The sequence below is a fragment of the Frankliniella occidentalis genome, unplaced genomic scaffold (genome assembly GCF_000697945.3).
Source record: "Frankliniella occidentalis isolate FOCC.00 unplaced genomic scaffold, Focc_3.1 Scaffold11, whole genome shotgun sequence".
Classification (NCBI taxonomy): domain Eukaryota; kingdom Metazoa; phylum Arthropoda; class Insecta; order Thysanoptera; family Thripidae; genus Frankliniella; species Frankliniella occidentalis.
Genome location: NW_026267141.1, coordinates 1,193,682 through 1,202,371, shown reverse-complemented (window position 1 = coordinate 1,202,371; position 8,690 = coordinate 1,193,682). Strand labels below are relative to the sequence as shown.

General features: G+C 43.7%; 3 protein-coding genes across 10 annotated transcripts in view; 2 read left to right on the top strand and 1 right to left on the bottom strand.

Annotated features, from left to right (window-relative positions):
- LOC113207374 (uncharacterized) overlaps positions 1 to 8,690 on the top strand; it is a 61,512-nt gene that overhangs the window by 8,407 nt on the left and 44,415 nt on the right. The window lies entirely within an intron of this gene.
- LOC113207357 (uncharacterized) lies at positions 708 to 2,864 on the top strand. 2 transcript variants are annotated; one of them, XM_026423888.2, is made up of 4 exons: positions 708 to 725; positions 1,230 to 1,304; positions 1,405 to 1,767; positions 1,900 to 2,864. In XM_026423888.2, exons 3-4 carry the CDS (start codon positions 1,411 to 1,413, stop codon positions 2,761 to 2,763), a joined length of 1,221 nt encoding a protein of 406 aa, XP_026279673.1. In that variant the 5' UTR covers positions 708 to 725; positions 1,230 to 1,304; positions 1,405 to 1,410; the 3' UTR covers positions 2,764 to 2,864. The 2 variants fall into 2 exon arrangements, with proteins under 2 accessions (XP_026279673.1, XP_026279672.1); XM_026423887.2 differs by lacking the exon at positions 708 to 725 and adding an exon at positions 757 to 882.
- Positions 3,720 to 6,936, bottom strand: LOC113207359 (uncharacterized). 3 transcript variants are annotated; one of them, XM_026423890.2, is made up of 9 exons: positions 6,793 to 6,936; positions 6,336 to 6,496; positions 6,063 to 6,228; positions 5,704 to 5,916; positions 5,213 to 5,329; positions 4,946 to 5,088; positions 4,653 to 4,833; positions 4,378 to 4,482; positions 3,720 to 4,164 (listed from the first exon to the last, which is right to left on the bottom strand). In XM_026423890.2, exons 3-9 carry the CDS (start codon positions 6,210 to 6,212, stop codon positions 3,946 to 3,948), a joined length of 1,128 nt encoding a protein of 375 aa, XP_026279675.2. In that variant the 5' UTR covers positions 6,213 to 6,228; positions 6,336 to 6,496; positions 6,793 to 6,936; the 3' UTR covers positions 3,720 to 3,945. The 3 variants fall into 3 exon arrangements, with proteins under 3 accessions (XP_026279675.2, XP_026279677.2, XP_026279676.2); XM_026423892.2 differs by lacking the exon at positions 5,213 to 5,329; XM_026423891.2 differs by lacking the exon at positions 6,336 to 6,496 and having other exon boundaries at positions 6,793 to 6,931.

The following is an 8,690-nucleotide window of genomic DNA, read 5'->3' as shown; positions in this document are numbered from 1 at the left end:
GGGACGGGAGAGGAGGCAGTCGGAACCCGGACCTTGCTACGTGTAATTAATTAGTACCAGTGCAGTGGGCGAGCAGAGACCGGACAAGGATTATTGAGGGGGGGGGGGGGCAGTAGTATAGTGACACTGAAAGTGAGGTTCCCCCACTACCTACCCTCCACATCCCCCCGCCCGCGTGTCGCACGGTTTGCGCGGGGCATTCGAACCTATGAGGGTCCATATTTTAAGAGGCTGAGAAACTATTCCTGAGAAAATATTGAGTCCATTCCTGTGGCTCCAAGAATCATTTGAACGGAAGAAAAGATCTGAGCGAAGACTGTGGGGGCAAGCGGGGTGGGAGGTAACGTACGTGAAGGACTCACTTTCAGCGTTTATAGGGGGAGGTCGAAAGGTGGTCGGAAAGTGGGTTGTGAGGAGCTGGCAAAGATGTGAAGGGTGAAGGGTGAGATATCTCTTGCCGCAGCCCATAGGAGAACATTTCAGCGATGCAGCTAACGAGCTTCGCGCCGCGCGGGTAGGCAGCCAAACGTGCACGGCTGTACTTCCCTCGAGCGACACTAGCGCCATGCTCACGCGGCACGCGGCCAGCGCCAGCACTACACTATTTCTCCCGAGCGCTCCCGCTCCCGCGACCCGCGACATGAGAAATGAGAAATTGGTCTCGTCTGCTTTCTGCTTGTTTGTGTTGGTGAGACGGTCTTGTTGTGTTTGTGCGATGACGAAAGGTGAGTGAACTGTCAGGCTTTGTTTGTGTGGTTCGCTTTTGATAAGAAGCACTGAAGTTGCATGCAGACTAGTACTCCTCTGGGCACCTTCCCTCTTATTTCTTAAACGAACTCGTTTTCTTGTCACCTTTGGCACTCTGACTAATGGATGTTGATGGTATGTCACGTACCGGGAAGCCTGTTTACGTGTTTATACTATTCTGTGGGGAATAGTGCTTGTTTCAACAAAGCCATCTCAATGGCTCTTTGCCATCTACATCTCAATTTTGGTAGTTTAAACCAATATTTTTCATAGTATATCTCTGTTTCTCATGAAACTGACAAAGTAAAGAAATTGATCATCCAATTCCTTATTGTTCCTGTCATGTCATCATTGTGCTGTACCATTTGGAGTCAAATGTCAACATAATGGCAATATATTAAGGCTTGTACTTATCTCCTTTCTCTCTGGTTTTAGTTCAAAGTGCTGTTGCAAATTAGTTTTGTTATTTTTCTCTGTTTTAGATTTGGCAAAAATGCAGTGAACATTTGTGACTGCCTCCAAGATTGTGTTTGTAGTAGCACAAGTCTGATCCATTTGTAAGTATTAAATCTGAAAGTAGGGAGAATGATTTCTTTTAAATCGTGACCATTGATTTCTTACCTTGCTTGTATTCTGATTTTTTTTTCCTCAATGCAGTTTGAAATGGAAAAAGCCACGGGCACAGAGACACCAGCCATGTTGACGGTGACTCATGCCATGTCATTTGTGACAAGCTGCGGAGGGAATTGTGTTAAGAAGTCACAGTGGTTTAAACACCCAAACAGTGTGGATGATTATTGGTGGCAAGTGACTTCCGATGTTGAAAATCAAGCTGCTACCATAAGCATAATGGTAGAAAAAGACAGGAATATATTCACTGATGCTAACCCAGAACCTTTAAGTCCTCCTTTCATAATATGTGCCAATGAATGCAAGGTGTACAGAAAGATCCTTGGACCTGGTCAGCCAACAATGGCTAAATTTCTTCTCCCTGAAACAACTTCATTTACTGTACACAGGGTACGCAATTATAGTTTCTTCACATCCTGTACTAGAACTCTATTGATTCCATATCTGGCAAGGGGGGACTATTAACTGGCCTGGTCTTATAATTATTTTTAAAAGTCTTTCATCTTTGAATCCCTTTTCCAGGTTACTTCTACTCGAATGCGGTACAGAATGATAAGAGTGAAATTTGGCGGAGTTCGTTCACAGCTTACAGTAGTTGTAAGCTTTACTGTTTTGAATGACAAAAATATGCAACACAAGATGATTCTTTACTCTTTTAGGCCACCGATGAACTTCTTGTCCTTTGCTCAAGACATTCATGAAGCATCTCATGTTGACGAAAGTTTGCTGGAGGCACTAGAGCAATCAGATTTAGTCTTGGAAATGAAGGACGGTAGGACAATTGGAGCTCGCAAAGCTGTTTTGATGGCTTGCTCTCCTGTGTTCAGAGCAATGTTCATGCATGACACTGTTGAAAAGCGTGATAACAGGATAGTTATGCCTGATGTAAGCCTTGAGGCAATAACTGAGGCTCTACGCTTTATGCACACAGGGGCTGCTAATCTAGATGATGTAGATATGGTTCAGGAGGTAGTTGAGTTAGCTGAGCGATATGATCTAGTTTTGCTCAAAATAATGTGTGAATCGGCATTGATGGATTCCTTGTACAGGGATGATGGATGGGTGACCCCTGAATATGCAGCAGAGCTTCTTTCTATGGCAACGATGTACAGAATGATCACTTTAAAAGAGGCTTGTGAAGTTGCTCTGGCATGGCACATACGGGATCATACTTTGGAGTACTTTAAACTTGCTCTTGATACAAAGGCTGACTTTTTGAGAAAGTTTGCTTTTGAACGTCTTGTCGCATTAAAGCAACCCTACTTTCAAGATCCTTCTTGGAAAGAACTCCAGCGTGACTATCCTGAAGAAGTTGAAGCACTTCTTGTAGCGCAGATAAATTCTCATGGGTCTTCTCCTGGGATCATCAGATGTGAGAGGGACTGACATGAGGAGTTACTCCTGTGTCTATCACAGGAAGTCTTCCAGGAAAAGGAAACTCCTGTCTGAGAGTTTTAACCCAGGAAGATTCTTGTTAGCAGGAGTAACTCCAATACTACTTTCTTAATCAAACTTTGATCCACGTTCTTCGTAAACTTGGAAAGATCAATATTATGGCTGTTATTAGCTTAGGTGAATGTCTCAATTCCATGGTATACTGTATGTTTTTTTAAATTGTTTAATCTAAGATAACAATAACTATCAAATGTTTTTACTGTGGAAAGTTTGCTGACTCATAACTGAATTCATCCTCGCTTTTGTTTGTATGTTACAACGTTTTTCCATAGTCTGAGGAAATCAAAACACTGAGAAAACCTTGTTAATTGGGAGGCCATTTCAGTATTTTGGTTTTTACAATTCAGTGTTAGTGCCTTTAATGTTTACATGTTAACATGAAGTGCATACTTATTGTTAGACTTTTTTGGCTGAAAGCAAGTATGTACTAAAATTTTAAGGCTGTAGTTTTTGGTCAAATGTACATATTTTGATTTGATTATTGATTCCAGCTTATCAAGGATTAGCCAGTGCCTAACTGGAAAATCAACCACTAAGATTTTATACTACATACTAGTCTTTTGTAATCAGGTGTAGAAATTTAGTGAACTAATCATAAATGAATGTTTACTTTTTTATGAAATGTGTTGCCATTATATATTATCCCAAAATATATGATGTAGGGAAAGTTCATTAGAATGCTGCTAGAGTGCTCTTTAGATACATATATTGTAATATTTCTAGTCATGAATGTGATTTATCCATTATTAAAAGTTTAATCTTGCATTATAAGCCAGATTCTAGTCTTTCCACTTTATAAAAATATGATAATGATGTCGAATGATGTTTAACTCACTCACGCTTAGTGTGTGTCTGTATGTGTTAAGACCTAAAGATCAAATACATACAAACCTTTTTTTTTTTTTTTTGGTTAAATATCGAATTTTATTTTTTTGTTTTTGGTTGCAACAAAAAATATCACAATTTTTGTAACACACAATGCCATTTACTCACTTTGTGAAAAAGAGTAGACTGGACTGTGGTTGTGGCGGATAGAGACTCCAAGACGCTGGGTAGGCAAACCCGCCAAGCAGCTGCAGCCCTCATTGTCCCACACACGGCTCAGGCCGAGGCTCAGCCGCAGTTGGTGCAGAACACTGTCACCCTGGGGCCGAGGACCCTCCTCACGGCGCGCAGCTGCTTGTCGCAGAGGGCGTGCTCCTCTTCGCTATGGCTGATTTCCCGGCACAGCTTGACGAGCCTCAGCGCCGGCAGGGGGAAGCGCTCCAGTAGCTCGGCCAGCCGGAGAGGCAGGTCGTCGCAGTACCGACTCCAGTGTCTCTCCCAATCGTACTGCAACCGCACCACGAAAACAGAATTAAAATTCACGCAAGCTTTTAAGTAAACTAGATGACAGGGTGGTTGTTGAAATTGGAAACTGCAGTAATTAGATTGGATTGGCTCTATTAGACATCAAGGGGCAGCAAAAGAAGGGGGGGAGGAGGACAAGTAGTGAATGTCCGAACGGTGCTCCGTAACTGTGTTGCACTAGATTACTTGGCTTACAGTGTCTTCTCCAGAGTTGTGTAATCCTGCAACCACGGTCAGCTCACGCAATGTATGCCGGTGCTGAACTATCAGGGGAAGCAGCAATTGTCGGGGTAAATCAGCCTGTAATTTAAATAAAAATAGTGATAAAATCATAGGAGTCACTTGCTTCTCTGTGCCCGATTTCCTATTTTAAATTAGCTATTATTAAACACCTGCAGTTATTTTTAAAATTCCCAAACATTCATTGGATGAAAGTAGCATTGTGAATTCTGGATGAGAAAATAAATTACCCAGATAGACACCAAGCCAGCACTTGAATCTTTTGGTAAGTCTGTGAGCCAAAATGGCCTAGTGGTGTCTTGAGGGTCATTGCTCTCTAAATTTGATCGGCCTTCATCATTCCAATCAAATGGAGTAAGGTCATCCCACGCAAAATCATCATTAACACCCGTATACTTGATCTGTCGGAGTCTGAAAAAGAATTAACATAAGAACTAAACCACAATATTTGTAGCTGATGTTACTAGCACAGTACATAAATTACGTTGGTATAGATCAGCTATCAAAATTACTCATAACTAGCCTTGACATTAATGCAAGAATCTGCAAGTGTGCAATGCCAACACTGTTGACATTGATCTTCTCCAAGCGAGGGGCAACAACTTGTAGAACACGTGCTGACCATTCTTTATCAGTACCACAACCTAGCCTTTCCACAGCACTGGCCTGAAATTAGGAAAATAAATACATATCACCAGATTTGGCACAGTAGAGCAGTCAACATGAGTATTTGACTGTACAAGACATTTAAGTACTTTTGCAAATCAACATAGAAGTACTTTAAACAAACCTTAAAGATCTCATTATTTTCCAAAAACTCAATTTTTTCTCTTTTCATTTCAAATGGTTCTGAAGTCAACAGAAAAGGCCCAACAGAAAGATTTTCTGAATTGTTTTTTTTAACAACCTGCAAAATTCCACAAATTCTATGCCAGGATTAAAAGAATTCAAATTTAAATTTGTACTTGGTTTATTAATGGAAAGAGGGTATAGGATTCTAGGAACTCAAATCCCTAGCAATTCAAAAAATGATAAATTGCAGTAAAATTAATAACATTTTAAAGTTGGAACAAAGCATCTAGCTCAGCTTAGATGGGCAGGAGAGAGGGTATTAGTGCTAGCAATATTGAAATGAATAATAGCACTTTTAAAAAAATGACAGTAAAAATATTATTTGCAGGATGAGACATTGATAACTAATATTTAATGTTGCAATGCTTTTGGTAGGACTGTTATTTTTATGATCATGACATCCAAAACATATGTCCAAATTATAATCACCTTACTTAGTCTACCTCTGGTTACCAAGAGATACAGAGCAAGACGTGCCATCGAGGCTTTCTCTTTGGAACTTCCTTCAACAAGGGACACTTCAGCATCCAGTATCTTGTCTTCTCCAGATGCTGTGGAACAGTTGACCCTCAGATGGACTTGGCCAGTTGGGGCTGTAAGTATGTGGACGGCATGGTTCACATAAGGTACATGTTGCTCTAGCTGTGATAAAGAGGAGAATAAAACACATAATACATGGCAGCAGTGAAAAAGGTAGATAGAAATAAGGGGAATGTAACAGCTGCTGCAAAGGGCTCTCAAGTCCACACTTGAGTCTTTGAATGAAGTGATCACATCCAGAAACACACCTGCTTGCCACATTGGACAGCCTCCAAGGCAACGCGAGCAGCTGAGATCTCCCGCCGAATTAAGTTTCGCAGGATGGCTCGAGTCTCGCCAGGTCGCCGTCGAAGAGACTCTGGGGACCTCAAGTCAAGGGAGGAACAGTCTGATGCCATGTTTATGTGTGGATACCTGCGGTGGCCATAAGAGTGGACATTTAAACTGACATATGAGCAAAAATTGGCAGCTTTGGTACTTGCAAAAAAAAAAAAAGGAGGTCAAACGTGATTCCACAATACCTTGCACCCAAGAATAATAAAGAATGTTCTAAGTGCTTAATGCACTTTATTTTTTTTTCCTCCTTCCTGCCGAAATGGCCAGATGACTGTCACAGCAGTAGTTGCGGCTAAGCCTACGTAGCCAAACCCATAACACTGGTGTACATTGGATTTGACATACGCTGCAAGACCAGCACACGATTTAGTCTACACAAGTGACTTCACCGTGATATCCTATTTTTCAATGCCTTGGGTATAAGATATAAGTTGCCATGAAGGAAGGAGTTTTCCCACTCTTTAAGGCACTAGGGGAAACTTTAAGCATTGAAGGGTACTAAATAAAAATTATCACTTGAAAAAATACTTCCTCCATTGAATATGGACCCGGTAAGGTGAATTCGAACCAAAATAAAGAAGGCATAATGGCAATCAGGAAAAGTACCGCAAATACACATTTGGTGCGTGGAGTAATACCAACCGTTTCGATAAATAATTCTGATATTAAACTAAAATCGGCGATAAATGGACGAGATCTGTCAATGTCTCCCAGCGAAGTGATGGGATTGCACAACTTCACAACATAAACAGCACTTATACATATACCAGCTGGGCTGAAGGAGGGGGGGAGGGAGGAGGGAGGGGGCGCCGTCGCCGGCCGGCGAGGATACAAGGCGCTGATGGCGGCACGCACCGCGGAAATTCAAAGTGCCTCGCAGCTCCCTCCCCTACCGCCGCAGAGACGCGATTCAGCCTTCCCAGCGAGAGAAAAGAAAAGTGTATCTTTCCTTGCTTCTACTTTTTACTTCTAAGTTTTTTGTTACTCAACGTTTAAGAGTTTGAATGTTTCACAATATTTGAGGAGCACTTAATTGCGTCCATTTTGGGTCCGGAAGACTTTATAGTATTTCTCAAACTGTCTTCTCCATTATAAAACATATCAAGTACGTGTACCTCCTCCTTATGCCTGTGTGAACAGAGTTTTTCACGTTTACGTCTTTACCTTGGCGAGAGACCTCTAGCAGTTCGATATTTAATTACAAAGATCCCCGAGTGACATTCGCTCGCCCTCTATCACCCTCGTTTCCGGCCCGGACAAATACGGAGCCGCAAATCGACGAGAAAACGATAACGAAGCATTTCTCACTGGGTTGGAGGAGCTATTAGGTTTAGGTAGGATTAGAGTAAAGCTTTCAGCTTCGTCAAGTTTTGACGCGACGCGACCCAACGACCCAGGGGCCCAGGCCCAGTGTCAGGGTGCAGCGGTCGCAGGAGCCCGTCGCAGAGTCCGCGGTGGCCGCTGGCGGGTAGTGGAGACGAGCCCCAACCCTGGCGTCGGCAGGCCACGCGAGGGTGGTCGTCGAAGGCGGAGCGCGATGGCGACGAGCGGTGGTCGAGGGCGGCGGGTGGTGCAGCCCAATCCTATGCAGGGACCCGCGCCCCGAGCCACTCTGGCTTGGCGAAGTGCATCCATTTCTAAGATACACTCGATCATTCACCTGCGAGACTCAAGGTAGGCCAGCCCGCAGTACACGCAAGCACTGCGTGTAAGATTTTGCCTACCCATCAGGCGCTATGAGACCTCTCTGCCTTGGTGAACGGCGCCCGAGTCCGGGGTTTCGGCACCCTGCCGAGACGTGCTGCACGGAGGAGCTGCACGGCGGTGCGCGCGTGTTCGGCAGCGGCCTACCCCCCAGGCGCGGTGGAACGTTTTTGAACCAGGGGGAAGGGGGGGACTCATGCCGTGGAGTAGATAAGTTTTCTCACCTGGTGAAACATAAACACATTGAATGCGGCATGACCATGTCTGGTCAGGCTTTAATGTTGAAACACAGTCACAAAAGATGTCACACTCAATGTGTTAAGACACAGCTAAACAATTACAATCCTTAGCCCCTGCCGACAGACAGCCTCTATCGCCTGGCAGACCTGAGGTAGGCAGTTCCGCCAGACACACGTGTGTAACGGGCGTGTCTACCCATCAGGCGTCTGGTGCGTCGGTCGGTACACCGTCTCGGGAGCGTCCGAGTGCGGTAGGTGCGAGTGAGATGCTCGAGCCGGCCATAGCTCTGTCTCACTCGCACATGTCGCTTTTCGTGCGCACTCGGGACTGCAGGGAGGAACACGGTAAAAACAATGTCTCATTTTTTGAGGGAAAAGGGAAAACTTTGAGGGACTTCCATGTTTGAGGAAGAGTCCTCCGATCTCTCCTCAGATTTTGAGGAATATTCTCAAAAAATGAGGAAAAATCCCACATTCTTAGAGAAGACTTCCTCGAAATCTGAGGAGTTTTTGTCAAACCAGGAGAGTTCCTCAAAGTTTTCCCTTTTCCCTCAAAAAATGAGACATTGTTTTTACCATGAATACCCCTTCTTCCCC

Bases quoted from the DNA above. Each gene is read 5' to 3' on its own strand.
- LOC113207359 (XM_026423890.2), bottom strand. From the start codon at position 6,212: ATGGCATCAGACTGTTCCTCCCTTGACTTGAGGTCCCCAGAGTCTCTT. The intron at 5,089-5,212 runs GTTTGTTTAAAG...TCCTAATTTCAG, and splicing joins AAAATAATGAGATCTTTAAG to GCCAGTGCTGTGGAAAGGCT. The intron at 4,165-4,377 runs GTAAGCCAAGTA...GTGCGGTTGCAG, and splicing joins ACAACTCTGGAGAAGACACT to TACGATTGGGAGAGACACTG.
- LOC113207357 (XM_026423888.2), top strand. From the start codon at position 1,411: ATGGAAAAAGCCACGGGCACAGAGACACCAGCCATGTTGACGGTGACT. The intron at 1,768-1,899 runs GTACGCAATTAT...TCCCTTTTCCAG, and splicing joins CTTCATTTACTGTACACAGG to GTTACTTCTACTCGAATGCG.